General features: G+C 38.6%; 4 protein-coding genes across 4 annotated transcripts in view; 1 reads left to right on the forward strand and 3 right to left on the reverse strand.

The window, feature by feature from the left end:
* Nucleotides 1–13716, reverse strand: part of LOC6048936 — a 24428-nt gene extending 10712 nt beyond the window's left edge. Inside the window, exons 1-9 of the mRNA XM_038261094.1 lie at nucleotides 13620–13716; nucleotides 12702–13561; nucleotides 12516–12638; nucleotides 12095–12458; nucleotides 9080–9397; nucleotides 7705–8062; nucleotides 3758–4437; nucleotides 3335–3487; nucleotides 3171–3273 (exon numbers count right to left, since the gene is read on the reverse strand). Of these exons, the coding sequence (XP_038117022.1) occupies nucleotides 3171–3273; nucleotides 3335–3487; nucleotides 3758–4437; nucleotides 7705–8062; nucleotides 9080–9397; nucleotides 12095–12458; nucleotides 12516–12638; nucleotides 12702–13561; nucleotides 13620–13686 (3026 nt within the window). The 5' untranslated portion in view covers nucleotides 13687–13716. The remainder of the gene's footprint in view (nucleotides 1–3170; nucleotides 3274–3334; nucleotides 3488–3757; nucleotides 4438–7704; nucleotides 8063–9079; nucleotides 9398–12094; nucleotides 12459–12515; nucleotides 12639–12701; nucleotides 13562–13619) is intronic.
* On the forward strand, nucleotides 335–2201 carry LOC6030832 (chitinase-3-like protein 1). Its single transcript, XM_001841626.2, is given in 5 exon segments — nucleotides 335–432; nucleotides 492–1022; nucleotides 1025–1350; nucleotides 1416–1538; nucleotides 1595–2201. Coding segments are annotated over 5 exon segments (1443 nt in total). The 5' UTR covers nucleotides 335–365; the 3' UTR covers nucleotides 1991–2201.
* On the reverse strand, nucleotides 7581–8319 carry LOC119768806. Its single transcript, XM_038260081.1, has 2 exons — nucleotides 8181–8319; nucleotides 7581–8120 (listed from the first exon to the last, which is right to left on the reverse strand). The coding sequence occupies exons 1-2, from the start codon at nucleotides 8205–8207 to the stop codon at nucleotides 7701–7703; spliced, it is 447 nt and encodes a 148-aa protein (XP_038116009.1). The 5' UTR covers nucleotides 8208–8319; the 3' UTR covers nucleotides 7581–7700.
* LOC119768805 lies at nucleotides 8835–9784 on the reverse strand. The gene is made up of 2 exons (XM_038260079.1): nucleotides 9653–9784; nucleotides 8835–9584 (listed from the first exon to the last, which is right to left on the reverse strand). Exons 1-2 carry the CDS (start codon nucleotides 9674–9676, stop codon nucleotides 9063–9065), a joined length of 546 nt encoding a protein of 181 aa, XP_038116007.1. The 5' UTR covers nucleotides 9677–9784; the 3' UTR covers nucleotides 8835–9062.
* Nucleotides 13717–20536: the final 6820 nt, after the last annotated feature.

A 20536-nucleotide genomic window follows, 5' to 3' on the forward strand; every position in this document is an offset into this window, starting at 1 on the left:
TTTATTCACCAGATTGCGCTTGAATCTATATCCAATATTGATATGATTTAAACAGTTGTTATAAGATTGCGGAAAAAAAATCTAGAATAAAATCTCTTTTCACTCACAGTCACAGATGCTATCGGCTTGGATCAATGTACTTTTTCGAAGATACGTTGCTATGGCTAGTCTATTTACTCAACTGTTTGAAATTATTTGGCGCGCGAAATTGTTTTACATATTGCAGAAATAAATGATTGTTTGTCAAAAGCTGTTAAATATGTCAGTGTATGCAACCTTGTTGAAAGATATAAAAGAAGTATAATTTCGCAACTTGAACTAAGTCGTTAACAAAAGTTGCTTCAAAACAGTCCAAAAGTCGTAAAATGATCAAGCTTTTATCAGCAATTGTACTACTTCTTGTTGTAGAAGTAAACTTTAGTTTTGCAGGAAGTAAGATTGTATTTATTAGTAAAATATACAGACCAGATTGCTAAAATATTATTTTTTAGAAAATGTCGTCTGCTACTACGGAACATGGGCCAATTACCGAACCGGAGCAGGAAAGTTTACCGTGGAAAACATCGACCCCGCACTTTGCACTCACTTAATTTATTCGTTCTTTGGGCTCAACGCTGACGGTACAGTGGCCATTCTGGACGCGTGGCTCGATCTGCCGGATAACTACGGTTTGAACGCCATTGGAAGGCTAAACAAGCTAAAGACACTAAATCCGTCGCTCAAAACATTGGCCGCCATCGGTGGATGGAACTGGGGCTCGGCCAAATTCTCGACGGTCGCCAAAAGTGCCACGCTGCGCAGGAAATTCGCCTCTGAAGCGCGAGCATTCTGTCAAAAGTACGGATTTGATGGAATCGATATTGACTGGGAATATCCGGCACAACGAGACGGAGATGCTTCGGTGGACAAAGCAAATTTCGTGCTTATGTTGAAAGATTTGAACACTGAGTTGAAAAAGTATGGACTCCTTTTGACGGTGGCCGTTGGAGCTGCTGAAGGTTCTGCTTCGATTTCGTACGACATTCCCAGATATCGAACAACGTTGACTTCATCAACCTGATGGAGTACGATTTTCATATGGCCTCTGACGAAATCACCGGAAACAATGCGCCATTGTATGCCGGGTCGGCAGATGTTACCACGACACAAAAGCAACTCAACGTTCTCAGCAGTGTGCAGTACTGGCTTAGCAAGGGAGCACCGGCGTCCAAGCTTAATCTGGGGATGCCGTTGTACGGCCGAACTTTCACGCTGGCGAGTGCATCTAACAATGGAGTTGGTGCTCCTGTTACCGGTGCTGGAGTTCCAGGACCCTATACACAAGAACCAGGTTACGTGGGATACAATGAGGTGGGGACAACATGGAAATTGGTGAAGGGGGATACTCTGTCTTCAAAATTTCGAATTTTACACAGATTTGTGAACGCAAGCTGACTGGGACTTGGACCGAAGTGTTTGACAACGTGCAAATGGTTCCCTACACTTACAGTGGCAATCAATGGGTTGGGTTTGATAACGTTAAGAGCATTACGGAAAAGGTATAAAAATGACAATGTGTAGTCAGTCAGTTACTCACCAATGGTTCAAATTTCAGTGTAACTTTATCAAAACCAACGGTCTGGCGGGTGGAATGTTCTGGTCGATTGAAACCGATGACTTTCTGGGAAAATGTGGTCCTAAGTTTGGACTCATTTCCACTTTGAAATCTTGCCTTGGAACTAGCACAGGTTCGGGTTCAAGCGGAACAACAACTACATCAACAACCACGACAACGAAACCGGTTACGATTCCTCCGAGCACGACGACAAAAGCGACTTCTTCCGGTGGCTTCACGTGCACGTCGACGGGATACTTCCGGGATCCAGTAGACTGCTCCAAGTTTTACTACTGCCAAGGAACTTACCGGAATGATTTTGTTTGCCCCGCTGGTTTATACTTTGTACCTGCTGCTGTGGCATGTGACTGGCCACAGAATGTGAAATGTCCTTGAGTGTGCAAAATATTTGATTAAAGATACTAAATCATGAAAGCTAACTCAAATAAATAAAATATAGCGAAAACAACAACCATTTCGATGTCTCATTTCTATCTTATTCGGACAGGAAAGGAACAAGCTTAGTACAAAAGAACACAGAGGAACTGAACATTATTGCTGTTCTGGAGTTGAGTTAGGGATAATTTTGGCTGACTAAATCAAATCAGCAACATGGTTTTTGTTTTATTGTCATTAAACGCTTCAGTTTTGTCAAGGTATGATAGATTTGGGCTCCCTGAACATGTTTTAATCAAATGAATTGGATTTGAGTAAATTTTCTGCTAATAAATAAAATTGTAAATTAATTTTTCAAAAAATCATCACTCCGTGTAATTTCCAAATGAAAGGTGATTTGTTTACCTTCCAAGAAAAAATAATTTTAAATCCGAAAAAACAGCCGTGTCTGGATCAAAAAGCCTATGTCCGAAAATATTTGTGTCAGATTCCTCGGACACATAACATATCCAAAAATTGGTGATGTCGATCTGTACGATCCCGAGTTATGACTTTTCATTTACGTCCAAAACAGCTAAAATCGCTTGAAACGAAAAACAGAGTTATGATTAGGGCTAGTGATTTTTCACGGCAAAAAAAAAAAAGAAATTACGCGGTGTACATTTCAGAAAACATCCAAATTTCGCAGCGATTTCACGGCTTTTCAAAACTAAGGAAAGAAAATGCAATTAAGTGTTTTTTTCAATACTAAAATAACTAAATACGGCAAACAACTCTTAGCTTTAACAATTCATTTTATTTGCTTGCTTTTTCTGGCTGCTTACGCTTAGATCTTCGAGTTTGTAACAAGAATAGCGTGTGATGCCAAATTGTTTTCTTCAAAGCTCTGCCGGTTTACCGTGTCTACCGTGTTGAATGCACTGACGCTTCGCTCCGCATCTACCGAATTTCCTGGGACAGATAAATACCGGATAGCAATTCGGGACAGATTAGGAAAACGGTCTTTCTGGCTGAACCAGAAGGCAGCTGGTTTGACTCCATCTTCGATCTCGAGAGCGCACAGTTTGTACGCTGCTAGCTTTCCTTCAACTTCCGGCAACTTTTCAGCGCATTCCGGAATACCGTCGCTCAGCCCGTCCAAAGAAAGGATTTTTGCTTGAGCCGGATCGAATCCTCTGACAGTTTCGGTGTTTCGGTGTAGTATTGGTTCAGCTTGGCAGCTGCATCTTGAAACGCCTTCTTGTAGATCTTGTTTTTCTCCTTCTCTCCCTTGGAACCGAACCCTACATTAAAAAAATAAAATTAATTTTCAATTTATAAACTAAAACAAAATCTGTATCTTACCGGCCATCAGGTCAACCACCTTGTTGTAAGCCAAATGGATTGTTACTTGACGGTTCTCGAACCAGGTCAGCAGGTCCATCAATTTGGCCGAGGTCATCATGATAAAGACGACATCGACCCGAACCGAATCCGTTTTAAACAGATCGTTCAGTTCTAGAAGAGCACTGGTTGGGGCGGAAACAAGTAGCTCGGCTTCAATGAACTTCTTATAATGCTCGACGTATTTCGCATGGTGCGCGACAGCTCTGAACCAGCTGTTCCAACGAGTCACGACTGGCACTGGAAGCAAGGGCACTTTAGAGCCGCACTCTCGGCCAATGAATTCCCTGTATCGAAGCTTGCGCGAAGAGCAGTGCACAAAGATAGACTTAAAGCAAGCAATCATTCTATCCACAGCAGGGAAGTTCCGACGAAATGTTTCACCCACCAGACTCAGAATGTGAGCGTTGTATGTGAGGTGAATGCAATTTGGCAGGAGCACTTTCAAGCTGGTCACGGCCTTGGTCATGTAAGTTGCGTTGTCCGTCAGCACGACGACAACCTTGTCAAAATCGACGTCAAACTTGGTCAACGTCTGAATGATAGCTCTCGAAACGGTTGTAGCGTTCACCTTATCCAGAAAAACCAGATCCGCAGTGACTGCCTCCATCTTGTCTTGTTGTCCGGAAGTGACGGGCAGGATAAAAACAATGTGCAAGATAAACCTATCCTGCTGGTCCGAGGCTTCATCAGCGGCAGTCACGATCGAAGAAGCTGCTGCAACAGCTGGACGCAGTTCCTGCTGTGCGACATCGAAAACCTTAGGCAGTACTTGGGATCGGAGGGTCGTGGACTGTGGAAGCACTCCAAGGTTTTTGACATTCCTTGACAGGTAGTCTCGGAGCTTCGGATGATCAAGCTTGTACAGCGGAATGTTTGCAGATGCGAAAGCTTCCACGAGTTCAAATTGCGAAACGTTTCGCGCATCACGAGATGCTGTGGCTTTGTGGAATGCGCTCACCACCGTTGTTTGTTTTTGCACGGAATGCGTTACATCCTTTGGCTGCTTTTGGACCTTTCCGATGTGGGTTTGCGATTTTAGGTGTTTGTCGATGGTGGCCTTTCTGGTATGGTCCAATGTTACGTTGCAAGACGTACAAAATAATTGGCCTTCGTCCGCATATAGTGTTCCTTTTGGGTACTGTTTAGCTCGCTCGACACACGTAATTTTTACTGCTGTTTTCATTTTGTTACCTGCTAAAATGGCTCGCGACGCGCAACTTGGAAAAAAACACCACTTCCGTAAGCAGCTGTCAAAATTCTGGGTGCGCTCGTTACACTGAGAATCAACATTACACATTGTTCAGTTAATTTTTACACATTTGTATGGAATTTATCAGCTCAAGTATGGTAACACACTATTGTGTAATCATAGTTGAACTGAAAATCCCATACAAGTGTGTAAAAGTTAATTGACTAAATGTCTAATGCTGATTATCAGTGTAACAATCGCCAATTACCCAGTCACGAAATAATCTAGCAGAGCTGGTTCTGTCAGAATCCTGCTTCAATGGAGGAACATTTCTGCTACAATTCCGATAGAATATTCAGCTCTGCTAGAATTCTGCCAAAACGCCGTGACTGTGCAAAGATGTGCCAGAGAAATTTTATAAAAATTACGATTTGCATTAGTGTTGGTGCGGTCAGGATTGCTCGACAGCAGTATATTTAATAAAAATATAAATGTCGCGGCATTTCACGGTATACGCCGAATTTCACGGCCAAGACCAAATTTCACGGATTTCGCGGCTTCCGCGAAATCGCGAAAAATCACTAGCCCTAGTTATGATTATTTAAAAAAATGCAAAACGAAGTTGACTTTATAGCTGTCGGCCACCATAAGTACCAACCACTAGTCTCTTCCTTTTAACTACAAGGACTTCGCCGCTCTGGGCTCCTAAGTGTTACACATAGAATTTAAGAGCGCCCGCCGCGGGATTCGAGCCAGCATCATCTGAATTGTGAGTTCAGTGCGCGGTCCGAATGATCCACACGGGTGGAACCAAAATGTGGTTTTGTGAAAATTGCCGTTTTTGGAAACGCCCTAGCACGATATAGGTCACCCTAACGGCAAAAAAAAAAAATATGAGTCTAATTTTTGAGCCCGATCGTAGAACTTTTTTTTTTCGCTTTAGGCTCTTTTGAAATGGAATTGCTGTTTTTTTGTATTACCCTTATCAGCCAAACATAGTTGAATGTTTATCACGGGTCCCCCACAGACCGTTATTATGAAGAAAAAATTTCCACCCAAACCAATGATTGGACATGGTTTCTGGGACCATTCTGCACCTCTGGGCCAAGTTTCAAAATATTTGCCGGCAGAAATTTCGAATACGGTCAGTTTTAGTATTTTTAGTTGAAATTAAGGGGAAATCACTTGTAAAATGCATAGGAAAACTTCAAAGTTTCAATGCTTAAACTCTGAAACGTTACTGATCATGGTTTTAAATTGTACTTACATGTAGCAAAATGATATAAAACGATTTACGGAACTGACTTAGCCGAATTAAGCCGTAGTTAAGTGACTTAAGTACATTATTTACAAGTTTATATCTAAATATTTTTTAAATCTCCTACATTAGGCAATTTTAAGTCTAGGAAGACTAGATTGCATAAAAATAATTAAAATGGGGTGACTTTGAGCCAAGGGGTGACAATGTACTAAAGATTGTTTTGATAAGCATTAAGTTTATGTCAATATTTGTTTGTAGACTGCTTAATTTGGTCTATTTATGTTCCCAAACCCAAAAATAATTTGATGATATTGCTTCGCAGATCGCAAATTAATATGTTTGAATAGGCCTATTGATTTTAAATCGCCTATAAGTGACAGATTTAAAAATTCTGCGCACATGTTCCAGTTCTGAATCGATTCGTTCTGAATACAAATAAAAGAAAAACAATTATGTGACGTGGCAAGTTTGTAGCATTGCATTAATAATAAAATTGTTTTTTTGTTTTAAAACGTTTAGAAATTTGAACCATACGAATGAAATGCAGTGAGTATTTCAGCTATAATTTAGCTCAAACATTTTTGTTGCCCTGTATAATGATTATAATTAGCAAAAGTTTAATGGCACAACTTCCCACAGGATTAATATCTCAAACTAATTATGATTTTGCAAAATTGCAGGTAATCATCATAAAAACTGTATTTTATAATTGATTAATGTATTGTTGATACAGTTTGATCATCAATGAAATTCATCAAAACTTATTATTGATCAGCAAGTACTTTTACTGATAATATATTTAGTTAAAACAAAACCTACTCCTGTCTCATGTGAAAACACAACCACTCATCCACTATTCTAACAACCCCAACATATCTTAAGAAAATGTGAAAATAGTATAGTCTAATATGTATAGGTTATTGAACTTGTAAATATTTACATATGAAGGACGATTTAAGTTTTCAATGTAGTTTGTGTCTTAAAACTCTTGTCAGGCTAGGTTCTTATTTAACTTTTATGGAATTTTTCAAAATTGTGGGAGAGGACAACAATATTTGCAACGAGTAATCCTTACAATTCAAGCTTATCGAGCTTGTTGTTAAGCTATTTAGTTATTAAACAAACGTAAAATTTGGTACAATGTCACCCCTTGGCTCAAAGTCACCCCATTTTAATTATTTTTATGCAATCTAGTCTTCCTAGACTTAAAATTGCCTAATGTAGGAGATTTAAAAAATATTTAGATATAAACTTGTAAATAATGTACTTAAGTCACTTAACTACGACTTAATTCGGTTAAGTCAGTTCCGTAAATCGTTTTATATCATTTTGCTACATGTAAGTACAATTTAAAACCATGATCAGTAACGTTTCAGAGTTTAGGCATTGAAACTTTGAAGTTTTCCTATGCATTTTACATGTGATTTCCCCTTAATTTCAACTAAAATTACTAAAACTGACCGTATTCGAAATTTCTGCCGGCAAATATTTTGAAACTTGGCCCAGAGGTGCAGAATGGTCCCAGAAACCATGTCCAATCATTGGTTTGGGTGGAAATTTTTTCTTCATAATAACGGTCTGTGGGGGACCCGTGTTTATGCAAAATGTTTTATGAGAAATTAAGAGAGTTATGTGCGATACAAAGAAATGGGTCTCCCCACTCTCCATAGCAAAAATAAGTGGGTACGCATGGTTGCTTAAGATGATTCAAGAATAGTACAAGATATTTCAACTTTAAATTAGAAGTTAACAAATTTTAAATCGCTTATTCTTACATTTTATTGCACAAATAATGACACCTAGCGAGACTTGTTTACAAATGGAGTCTAATGACGATAATTAAGTCTAAACAGATCATAGCACAACAACAACATTTACTGCACTATCACCGCACCAAACTGTCCCGGCAGCTGTCGGACACGTCTCCTCTCGGTGTATTGCGATTTGTACCGAAACACGGGCCGGAACAGGTGCGTCTCGGCGACTTCCATGTCACTTTCGTCTGCCGAAACCGACGTCGCAGACGCCGCCGATGCCGGGATGAGCAGGGCAATGGACTGTAATCTGGGAACAAGCACGTCACTCCTCTTCACAACCGCGTGGACGTGGATGGGTTGATCTTCCTGGTTTGGGTTGGTTTCCGTTACGGCTTCGAAGACACCGGACTCCTTGCTGAACGACAGATCGTCATAGTTTACGTAGTCGTGCACGTCGGGACCGTCGTCCGTGATGCTGGCTAATTCCCACGGAAGGGGAGAACAATGGCACTCCCAAAGGTTTAGCGAAATTATGCACTGAAAATTGGTAAACGATTTGTTAGTACACATCTAGTTGGATGGTTGTAGAACTCTTACAAAAACAATAATATTTGCAGACACCATCGTGAATACTTTTTTTTTTATATCCGATTTGTTATCAAGACTTGATCTTCCACCCAGAAAGCCAACAAGGATTCGCTTCACTTAGCTGGATGCAACTGCGCACTGGGCCTCCTTCGATCGCATTTATACGTGATTTTGCCCACGATAATTCTGTCCGTCAAAAGTCACACACCCAGCCTATTATGATTCGAGGAGGTGTGAAGAACGTTCTTACAACCCTTTGCTTTGGTGGACGTGCAAGACGGCGTCGTGTGACGAGTCGACGAGCCCCAATTAGCACCACGGGTTGGTCACCTGGCGGCTCCTTCGAGAGGGTTGGCGATCGTGTAATTGCGTTCAAGTTCTAGTTTACATTGGTGAATAATAGCCAAGAACAATGGTTGCTGTATTTTCCGACCTGGTGAATCACGCTGAGGTGGCGGAATAAAATTAGAATATTATATAGGTTTAGTAACAAATTTAGGATGTAGATCAGAAGGTCGCAGATTTTATCCCATTTTTAGTTTGGAATGCTTTTCAACTTTCACAATCAAGGCATTCTCGGAGCAATCAACTTGTTTGTTTGGTTTTCTTCAAGATGTTGCAATTGTTTTGCAGTCACGCAGAATGAACAAATTTTGCCTTAAGTGTTTATTTCTCATTTTAATAGTATTTTATTACAACAGGTTCCATAACATGGTTGAACTCCTTCTATTTCTAAAGAATTAAGAGGAATTTCGCAATTATTGCACAGGGAGGTTCCCAGAAAATGGTATATTTGATTTTTACATTTTTCGACATTTTATTATTTCCAATTTTTCGACGTTTTAAAAACTAAACCTAAGAATAAATAATCTATTTCCCTATATCTAAATTCTACTTTGTTGTGGTACTTGTGACCGTCGGCTGCCGGATGTGTCTGCGCTCGGAGTTGACCGACTTGTACTTGAAAAGCGGCCGGAACAGATGGGTTTCTGCGACCGCCAAGTCATCCTCATTCTCGTTGTGTTCCGGCTTGAAGGACAGCGAATCACCGTGCTCGTGCTCGTCCACGCCTCGAAGTGGAACGTTTCGTTTTGCCTTAACCTTGCCGTTCGCCTCAACGGGATCTTCGAAGATTTCCGCCAGCTTGATGAACTCGGTAGTGGCCGGTGATCCGTGAACCAGGTCGGATCCGGTGACCAGCAGTGGGGTGGTTGATTCCGATCGAGCTGAAGCCGAAGTACTGTCAGAGCTCACACTGGTGGACCTGCTCGAAGAGGAGGAAGAGGAACTGGTCGGGGTCGTCGAAGTGGTGGCATCATCCGCGACGGAACTCCGCCGGACATCGTGGCGAATTTTGGTGTTTGTAGGCACGGGCGAGCACGAATGTTGCTGAACGAATATGCACAGGAAGAACTGTGAAGTAGAGAAAGCACTTTTGTCAGCAACCGTATGTTCTAGGCTACAGCAAAAGATGTCCTTACATATATTGTTGCTCGAGAAATCATTGTTCTGAGAATGCGCTTTATTACTATCACGGATTAGTCCCTTCAATTGCTTAAACTTGTATCACTTGCTTGTTAGGTTTCAACGCACTACGCATTGGACGACCTGTTTCTTTCTTTTTATATCGTCCGATTTTTGATGATAATTTTACATATTTGCCAACGTACGAGCAGTATTGTGATCGCACGTAGCTGTAGAAATGTTCAGAAAAATTGAATTTCTAACTTCTACGACTTCTGACTGACTAAACTGCTTCAATAAAATGAAAAAAAAAAATAAATCTCTGTAAAATAACAACACTTTGTGAAAAATTACCTCATTTTTATAAAAAGACAATTTAACACTATTTCTTGGTTTCTTGGATTGAGTGCATTTGATAGAATTTTTGCGTAACTTTTTGCGTTTCTCTTTGTTTCGTCGATCGTGGCTGTCGCGGGTGACCATGAACGGCCATGATCGATGACGACCAACTTTTTCAAAACTTTTTTTCGTAAAATCGCGATAACTCGTGATGTTTATTAGCAAACCCCTTATGTCTATATATCAACATTTTTTTAATTGTCTGCTCTACAACTTTGTAGAACATTTTTACACTCTAAAAAATTACCCTGCAAAGTTAGAAAAACACGAAATTTTAAAATGAAAAATTTTGTTCTAAATGAAAAATGACCCTTCTGGGTCAATGTAGATTCGAAAAGTACATTAAATTTCCCATAAAATGACATATTCCAAATTTTTTTACAGTCGAGTAACGGAAAATGGGAGAATTTTTAAAACTTTTTTTAAGTGTTTTTTTGATGAAAAATACGTTTTTTCGGAATTCTGAGTACGCCATGGGTAATTCTCTACCAACTCACACGAAATCGGGAAAAGTTGCCCCGACCCCTCTTCGATTTGCGTGAAACTTTGTCCTAAGGGGTAACTTTTGTCCCTGATCACGAATCCGAGGTCCGTTTTTGATATCTCGTGACGGAGGGCGGTACGACCCCTTCCATTTTTGAACATGCGAAAAAAGAGGTGTTTTTCAATAATTTGTAGCCTGAAACGGTGATGAGATAGAAATTTGGTGTCAAAGGGACTTTTATGTAAAATTAGACGCCCGATTTGATGGCGTACTCAGAATTCCAAAAACGTATTTTCATCGAAAAAACACTAAAAAGTTTTAAAAATTCTCCCATTTTCCGTTACTCGACTGTAAAAAATTTTGGAACATGTCATTTTATGGGAAATTTAATGTACTTTTCGAATCTACATTGTTCCAGAAGGGTCATTTTTTCATTTAGAACAAAATTTTTCATTTTAAAATTTCGTGTTTTTTCTAACTTTGCAGGGTTATTTTTTAGAGTGTAACAATGTTCTACAAAGTTGTAGAGGAGACAATTACAAAAATGTTGATATATAGACATAAGGGGTTTGCTTATAAACATCACGAGTTATCGCGATTTTACGAAAAAAAGTTTTGAAAAAGTTATTTTTTGCGTTTCTCTTTGTTTCGTCGTCCGTGTCTGTCGCGGGTGACCATGAACGGCCATGATCGATGACGACCAACTTTTTCAAAACTTTTTTTCGTAAAATCGCGATAACTCGTGATGTTTATAAGCAAACCCCTTATGTCTATATATCAACATTTTTGTAATTGTCTGCTCTACAACTTTGTAGAACATTGTTACACTCTAAAAAATAACCCTGCAAAGTTAGAAAAAACACGAAATTTTAAAATGAAAAATTTTGTTCTAAATGAAAAAATGACCCTTCTGGGACAATGTAGATTCGAAAAGTACATTAAATTTCCCATAAAATGACATGTTCCAAATTTTTTACAGTCGAGTAACGGAAAATGGGAGAATTTTTAAAAATTTTTTAGTGTTTTTTTCGATGAAAAATACGTTTTTTTCGGAATTCTGAGTACGCCATCAAATCGGGCGTCTAATTTTACATAAAAGTCCCTTTGACACCAAATTTCTATCTCATCACCGTTTCAGGCTGCAAATTATTGAAAAACACCTCTTTTTCGCATGTTCAAAAATGGAAGGGGTCGTACCGCCCCTCCGTCACGAGATATCAAAAAACGGACCTCGGATTCGTGATCAGGGACAAAAGTTACCCCTTAGGACAAAGTTTCACGCAAATCGAAGAGGGGTCGGGGCAACTGCTGTGTGAGTTGGCGGAGAATTACCCACTAATTCACTTGAACGTCTGAAATTTCTCACACATCACTTCATTTCTCTCTACTGGTCGCTACGTATTTTTCTGAAACCAATGGTGATTGGGATTTTCAATGACGAATAAAAAATCTAATTCAAACCCAGAATAAACAAAATATATATTTAGGTATTGAACGGCGGAAGGATGGGACAAATCAAAGTGTTGCAAAATTTTAGACAGGGTTGAGAACGGAATAAAAAGCTACTACACTTAACCACATTTAACATATTGTGGCCAATCACACCTATTTATAGCAGGTGAATAGTATAAACTAGCAGGACAAACAAAATCATTCCGGTAAGTTCCTTGGCAGTAGTAAAACTTGGTGCAGTCCACTGGATCCCTGAAGTATCCGGTCGTCGTGCACTTGAAGTTACTGGGTGTAGTTGGCTTCTTAGTTGTAGTAGTAGTGGTAGTAGTAACCGTTAACGGGTTCGTTATCGCGCCTGTTCCTGTTCCAAGACAAGATTTTAAGGCGGAAATGAGCGCAAATTTGGTTCCACATTTTCCCAAAAAGTCATCGGTTTCGATCGACCAGAACATTCCGCCCGCCAGACCGTTGGTTTTGATAAAGTTGCACTGAAATTTGAACCGATTTTTAGTTACTGTTTTTCTACACCTTGTCGTTGTTCATACCTTTTCCGTGATGCTCTTAACGTTATCATATCCAATCCATTGGTTGCCACTGTAAGCGTAGGGAACCATTTGCTCGTTGTCAAACACTTCTTTCCACGTTCCAGTCAGCTTGCGTTCACAAATCTGTTCACAAATTGGAAAATTAAAATATTATAGAAATGCCACACATCTCTAGTTTTTCTTCACCTCGTTGTATCCCAAGGTACCATCAGCTCGTGTGTAGGGCCCTTTAACTCCGGGACCTGTAACAGGAGCTCCAACTCCATTATTAGATGCACTCGCCAAGGTGAAAGTGTGACCATACAACGGCATTCCCAGATTAAGCTTGGACGCCGGTGCTCCCTTGCTAAGCCAGTACTGCACACTACTGTAAACATTGAGTTCATTCTTCCACGTGTTTAACTCTGCGGATCTGGCTTTCAACGGAGCATTATGTCCAGTGACTCCCTCCGACGCCATATGAAAGTCGTACTCCATCAGGTTGATGAAGTCAACGTTGTTCGATATCTGGGGAATGTCGTACGATTGTGAAGCAGAACTTTCAGCAGCTCCAACGGCCACCGTCAGCAGCAGTCCGTACTTTTTCAATTCGGTTTTCAAATCTTTCAACATAAGCACGAAATTTGCCTTGTCCATCGAAGGATCTCCGTCCTGCTGCGCCGGATATTCCCAGTCGATATCGATTCCATCAAAACCGAACTTTTGACAGAATACTCGCGCCTCGGTGGCGAATTTGCTGCGCAACGTGGCACTTTTGGCGACCGTCGAGAATTTGGCGGAGCCCCAGTTCCATCCACCGATGGCGGCCAATGTTTTGAGCGATGGATTTTTCCTTTTTAAGTTGTTAAACCTGGCGATGGCATTTAAACCGCCGTTAACTGGCAAATCGTTCCACGTGTCTATAAAGTCCACGGTACCATCGGATTTGAGCCCGAAAAACGCATACATTAAGTGGGTGCAAAGGTTGGGGTCGATGTTTTCCACGTCAAACTTTCCATCTCCAGGTCGATAAGTGGCCCATGTTGCGTAGTAGCAGACAACATTTTCTGGAAATTTAAAATGTAATAAAATGTGTGTTAACTTAAAGTCCTTATTAACTCTTTCTTCCTGCAAAACTGAAATTGACTTCTAAAACAAGAAGAAACACTATTGTAGATAAAAACTTTATCATTTCAAGACTTTTGGACTGCCTTGAACAAATGTTTTGAAATGACTTAATTAAGATTGAAAAACAGAATCCTATTTATAGTCGTACAAAATCACAATACATCTATCTGCTTATATTATGAATATGTTTTTACCTAAAACGACGAATTAAATAATTTCACACGTAAAATTATTTTAAACAGTTGAATAAATAAAACAAGTAGCAACACCTTGTTCAAAAATTACAGTATCTAAGATGACGGTGATATAATATTGCATTATCGTTTTACCGTATTAAATCAGATTTTGTTCTGCAACATTTGCGTGCGGGGTTTTCCACAATCAGGATACAACTGTTTAAATCTTATGAACGATTTAATCAGACAGACATATGAATTTCTGCAAATAATACATGTTTTGGAAACTAATAATCTATACGGTAAAAAAATAAAACATTTCGAAATTCTTTTGGGACCAGTCAAAATTTGCCTTAACCAAGACATTTTGAATTGAATACATAGAATACATTTGGGTTAAAAAGAGAAAAAAATCTTTTAAAATTAATTCTAAATTATAATTAAAAAAAATGACTCATTGAAATATTCAAAATTATTAAAACGAGTAATCTACGAACTGTATTCTAAGATGAATGCTCCAAGAGTTCTTACTTGTTCCTGACGAGTTTTGCAACCACGCAGTGTTGTTGTCATCAAGATGAAAATGTTCAGAAGTTCTTGTGGTGAAAACAGGTCACTACTGCCTTCCCCTGTTGATGTTGGTTGGTTTTCCCTCGGTTGCTGACTGAAGCCAGGAGGTGTTGTATTCTCAGCAACTTTTTGCCGCTGATTCAACGGCAATGGCTGCAGATTTGGAACCACTCGAACAGACCCCGCTCCTGGTGACGCCAAAGCAGGAAAATCCACGTCCGTGAATGCTGGTGGTGTTTTACGACGATTTGGTTGGTGCGAATTTTTACAAACTCAGCTCGCTTTGAGCAGCTCCGATTCTTGGTCGAATGGTCGCCACCGCAATTGAAGCATTTGGCTTCGATGTTCTCGTTGATTTTGTTGCAAGCTTGAGTTTTGTGCTCACCTCCACAGGTTGCACAATGACAGTTCCGTCCACCATGTCCAAACTACAAGCAGTTCGAACATTGCGTCACGTCACGGTGCACTGGACGATAACGTTCCCAAGTCACGATGATGTTGAAAATTGCCCGAACTGCTTTCAGCTCAGACGGCGTTGTCGATCCTTTCTCGAGATGAACCAGGTACAGTTGATCACGATACTTGATGCCCTTGTAGTGTCTCGTCATCTTGAAGACTTCGGTCACGTTCAACTTCAGAGTTTTTAGCTCTTTTTTCAGCACAATCACATCCATGTCGTACAGGCCTCGAAAGACCGTTTACCTGGATCGTCATGGCTGTAGTATTAAAAGTATTTGTGTTGTTCAAGAAATTCCGAACGTAGTTGTAATCCTTTTTGGTAAGTAGCAGAATTTTGAGTCCATCAGCACACAAGCGAATGGATTGAGCACCAGACTTAATAAACCCGGTCAGCCACTTTTGCACCGAGTCCGATGACGTTGTTTTCACCAAAAAGGGTTGAACCTTTCCCCGTCGTTTAACTTGTTATCAAATAGTTTCTGGTGGAATTAGTTTCATTTCCAATTTTCAACTCCTAGGCAACCTGGACAAAAAAGTCATCACAGTTATATACAGCAAAATTCAATATGGCACTATGCAATCCGCTTAAATTCCCGCACAGTGGGTGAAATCGTACCCAAAATCGTATTTAATCAAACGCGGCTAGTTCCCATGTATAAAAACTAGTGTCTATTAGGTAAACAACATCCGGGAATCGATTGGTGATAATTATATCCACCGCACGAAACGGCAAAGGTTCCATTTTTTCCAAATTCCCCATTTTCAACAATTTTCTTGAATGTCGCTCTGTATTTAGAAAGCAGGTTTTATGCGGCCATCCAAAATGAACTTATCTTATGTAAACATGTCCCAAAAATCCAGTAAAAACAACCACTTGCACCGCAAAAATAATAAAAAATAAATAAAATCCAGGGCCAATTGAACCCCAATTTTGTTATAAAAGCATTTTCGGACGTTTTCAAATGTTAGATTAAATTTTAAAAACCTGAAAATATCTTTTTTGCAATTCCGTCGTGAAACTACTTACTTCTCCTGTCATTCTTGAACGACGAAATAGCCTTCTTTTCTGTACCAAAAATAACAGAATCGAATAGCAACACTTTTCAAAATAAATGCTGAAAAGTCCTACTTTTCAGCACTCAAATGGGTCCTGAAAAGTTAAACTTTTCAGCACTTGTTAACATTTTTACTTTTTAACATTTTTTTGATTTAAACGATTTATTGACAAAATACATGAAAATTTGACATAAAATTTCACTCAGTGTGTGTTTTTTAGAATTGCAAAAAATGTTGTATGGAGCTCGTTGCAAAACTTGATTTTTTCAACACTCGGTGAACCTCGTTGGATAAATGTACGACTCGTGCTGAAAAAATCCTCTTTTTGCAACTTGTTGCATAAACTACTATATCAGAGAAATTATCTGATTCACATAAAAATGACTATTTGCACATGATTGTTTGACACATTTATACTGATATCAATGAATAGATAAAAATTATGCAAACGGCAGTTTATTCTGCGCCAGGGTTGTTGCCGATAAAGGTATTTTCAGATTTTTAAAATCTGACCAAACATCTGAAAACGTCCAAAAATGCTTTTATAGTGGAATTGGGGTTAAATGGGCCTTTGATGATTTTTTGCGGTGCATGTGGTTATTTTTACTGCCTTCCTGGGACATTTTTACATAAATTAAGTGCATTTTGGATGGCCGCAATCCTGCTTTCTAAATACAGAGCGACATTTAAGAAAAATTGTTGAAAATGGGGAATTGGGGCAAGTTGACCCTTTGCTGTTTCGTGCGGTGGATAAAATTATCACCTATCGATTCCCCGAATTATTTTACATAATATACACTAGTTTTCATACATGGGAATCAGTCGCGTATGAGTAGTACTAAAAAATCCTGTGAATAAAAAAAAACTTTCAAGAGTAATCAGCTTAAAAAATAATAATCCATTTGCCGACATCGTTTTGGCTTATTTTTATCATTTTTATAACATTTTGAATTCCTGTCGATCTCTTGAGAGAAATTTCCAATTCGATACAATAACAAAGCTATGCTACAGCTCGATCAGCCCAATTCGGATTCGCCGGATTTTTTTAGCGCCCGATTAGCACGTGGGAGCGTTTTCGTGGTTGATTGTTTGAGCCAATAAAATTGGATCAAAATATTTCCCTGTTGAGGATGTTGATGTTGATGGCGGTGCCTTGCACTGATGTGATGTGATGTGTTGCAGATAATGATGGAGCCCAAGCGAGGAAGTGCGAAATATTTGTCGAAGAAATTTTCAATTTTTTTTCTCGAAAGCTCTGGCAAAACAACAATGTTAACCCTGATTTCGTGAAAATTGAATTGCGTTCTGGAATTTGGCCTCAAGGTGATGAAGGATTAAACATGTTTTTTTTTATAAAGGTGTGTCTTCTTTGTTGTCCCGCAGCTTTTGGATGGGGAACGTGGACACAATTTGCACTTTTTGTTTTATGTTTAAAGTGTGAAGAAGAGTAGGTTATAATTTCATTATTTAATTATACGTTCGCGATTAATTGCTAAAGGTCTAGATTTAACTGGGTTTTGTTAGCATAGAATTCGTATTGAAAAAAGGTTTTATTCACATAACGTTGTGAAATATATTATCTGAGAAACTGTATCGATGTCAGTAGATTAGTGTTTCAGTAGAATATATTTTGAGCTATTGAATAATAAATTAGGAAACTAGAAACAAATCACACATTCGGAATTAGAATTGAAAGCCAGTTGAAAACAAGCTACACAAAATATGTATATCTTTCAAATTATTTCAATTTGGTTCAACAAACGAGCTTCACACCTACGTTCAATTTGCTTATAGTTAGCACAAATTTTGGTTTACTTGACGTTTTTTCATCCATTTCCGTGCCACAGTGCCCTTGGACATAAATTTGTAGTTTTGAATCCCAAATCCAACTAAATATAGTCAACTACCTGCTTAAGCCGATAACTGACGATTTGCTTCTGTTGGAGGCAATTTTCACAACAGGCTGCGATTTGCGATTCCGGCTCGAACCGGTTTAGTGTGCATCGAACGCAGGTTTGAGCAGAATCTAATTTTCACAGTGCAGATTAATAGACGGCAGCGCAAATAACTAAGCCAACCTGCATCACGAGCCGTGTTTACCGAAATAACCAAAGCAGTGTGTAGCGGTCTGACGCACTTTGTAACCTACGTCTTTGTGGGAGCGCATTTTCTCGCGGACGGGGGAAACCGTTGGGCTGTTTGGGAAATCAATTTAATGTCACAGGCGAAGAGAGTTGGCGTGATGCAGGTGCTTTTAAAGTTCCAGGACTTACCACAAAGCCGTTGTTATATTGCAAATTAGCAAGGAAATCCATGAAAAACGATTTGCTTAGTTGGATTTAAATTATAAAAGTGAACAACTGTGCACATAAAGTTTGTAAAAATCTTTTTTTTTATTACAAATAATGGAGTTGGTCACTAGGATGTAACAAAAATGACTTTTTGGCGGGCATTCAGGGTTTTGTTCCACTGGGCATACTGAGCCCAAATCCCAAATATGAGCTTGGTTGGACGTAAAAGGAGCTGGCGCTCTGCATTTGAATTTTAAATGGGATTTAACTCGTAAAAAGATATTTTTTTTTGAATATCAATTTTTGAGGCACTTTGGCCACGTTTTTGTTGATTTTTCGAAAAAGCGCCAAACTTTGAAGGTCTATACCAAGCTCCTGGGGACTCCAAACTTCAATATTATATGTACCAAAAGATGCGCCAGTGATGTTGAACATAAACGCTTCAGTCGCAAAAGTGCCTTAAAAATTGACATTTAAAAAAAAAATATCTTTTTACGAGTTAAATCCCATTTAAAATTCAAATGCAGAGCGCCAGCTCCTTTTACGTCCAACCAAGCTCATATTTGGGATTTGGGCTCAGTATGCCCAGTGGAACAAAACCCTGAATGCCCGCCAAAAAGTCATTTTTGCTAAACTCTATCGGTCACATAAAAAGTTTAAAATCATTTTTCCGATCTGTGGTTCCGAAATTCAAAATTCGAGCATTTAATATTAAAAATAATTAAATAAGGGTTATATACTATTTTTTATTTTTTACAGCTGATTTTACAAGTTTTTTTTTAATACAAATGTAATGTTTGAATAATAATTTTGATGATATTTAGAAAAAAATGTGTTTCGGAAAAAGCTTCAGAAAATTTAATTTATCAGCATTTTTATTTATTTAACTTTTTTTCCTGAATAGTCCTCATCAATACCTAATTTTGCCTTTCGTACCATTTCTATATAGGCAGCTGCAAAAACTGAGTGGGTGAACCAATGACACAAAATGGCCTCTTTGGTCATGGGGAAGGCCACTACGAAGTTTGAGCCTAATCGAAAAATATAAATTATAGATTCGCTCTTATGCAAAATATTCCGAAATTGATCAGACAATAAATGTTGAATATTTCATAGAAATAATACATCATCAATAATTTACAAATGATTTGAGATTGACAATTTGGTATAGAGTGCGTCTCTAGTTGAATTGAAACTTGAATTCCATTAGAAAAATATATGTTTTAGTTGCCGAAACCAAACGGCTGTAATTTCATTCCAAAGGGAAATTGCATTTCAAAAATTTGGTGACGTGCTAAATAAAAACTACTTTTCGAAACATGTTGACATAAATTACTATTTGTTCAGATAATTTTAAGGCCCTTTCGAAGGGATTTTTTGTTTTAAATATTTGGCATTGTTTTTGATGTTGTTGTATTAGGTGTTATTTTAAATATTTATTTATTTCTGAATTTGAAAAAATCTTTGTTTTAAAATTCAAGATTCATCAAAAAGAAAAAATACCACAAAACACGATTCTACAACAGCCAAAAAATCAGAAATATCTTGAAATTCATACACACATTTTTTATGTTATTTTTTTTACATTTTTAGATCAGTGGTATCAAAATTTTCAAAGATTTCAAAACAGACATATTTGATTATTCATTGAAAAATAAACGCTATGTTGAATATATAACTATCAGAAAATTTATCAAGTTTTTAGCAATTAAAAAAAAAAATAAAACAAGAATAGTTATGATTTAAAAAATGAGGCAAACTTAGGAAGAGAGAACAGAGTAGGGTATTTATTAGGGTGGGTACGTTTTTCAAAAAGTTCTCGGATCAAGTTTTAGTATGGTTACCCTTGTAGGGCATGCCCATAGGGACTTTCATGCCAAATATCAGCTCATTTGGTTGTAAACTGGCTGCGCGTATCAGGGTTAAAGTTTACATGGGAATTACTATGGGAAATTGGAACTTTTTGTTCAAACGCTCCTATAGGTCTGGGAAAATCACGCGCCAAATTCTGGTATTGTCAGGCCTATGGGGAATGGTCTGGAGAACACTTTTCCCGAAGAGAGCATATGGATTCGTTGTCCATAGACCTGGCGCATCGGCAAACAATCCGATGTCTCCGGAATCAACGGTTTTCCCTCAAAAAGCATTAAATTTTCCTTAGCATACTATGAAAGCTTGATGAACACCGCGACGCCATATGTCAGACAGCTACCACGTGGGTGAGAAACGGCTGGAATATTTAATTGCAAACCTGCTTTTAAGTAGAAAATGATCATTTCGAGTAATCCTGATATTATTTAGTCGAATTCAAAATCTTTGCAAAGCAAATTTGTATTTTTTTTTGCAAATATTTCAACCACGT

This window comes from Culex quinquefasciatus, chromosome 3 (assembly GCF_015732765.1).
Source record: "Culex quinquefasciatus strain JHB chromosome 3, VPISU_Cqui_1.0_pri_paternal, whole genome shotgun sequence".
NCBI lineage: Eukaryota > Metazoa > Arthropoda > Insecta > Diptera > Culicidae > Culex > Culex quinquefasciatus.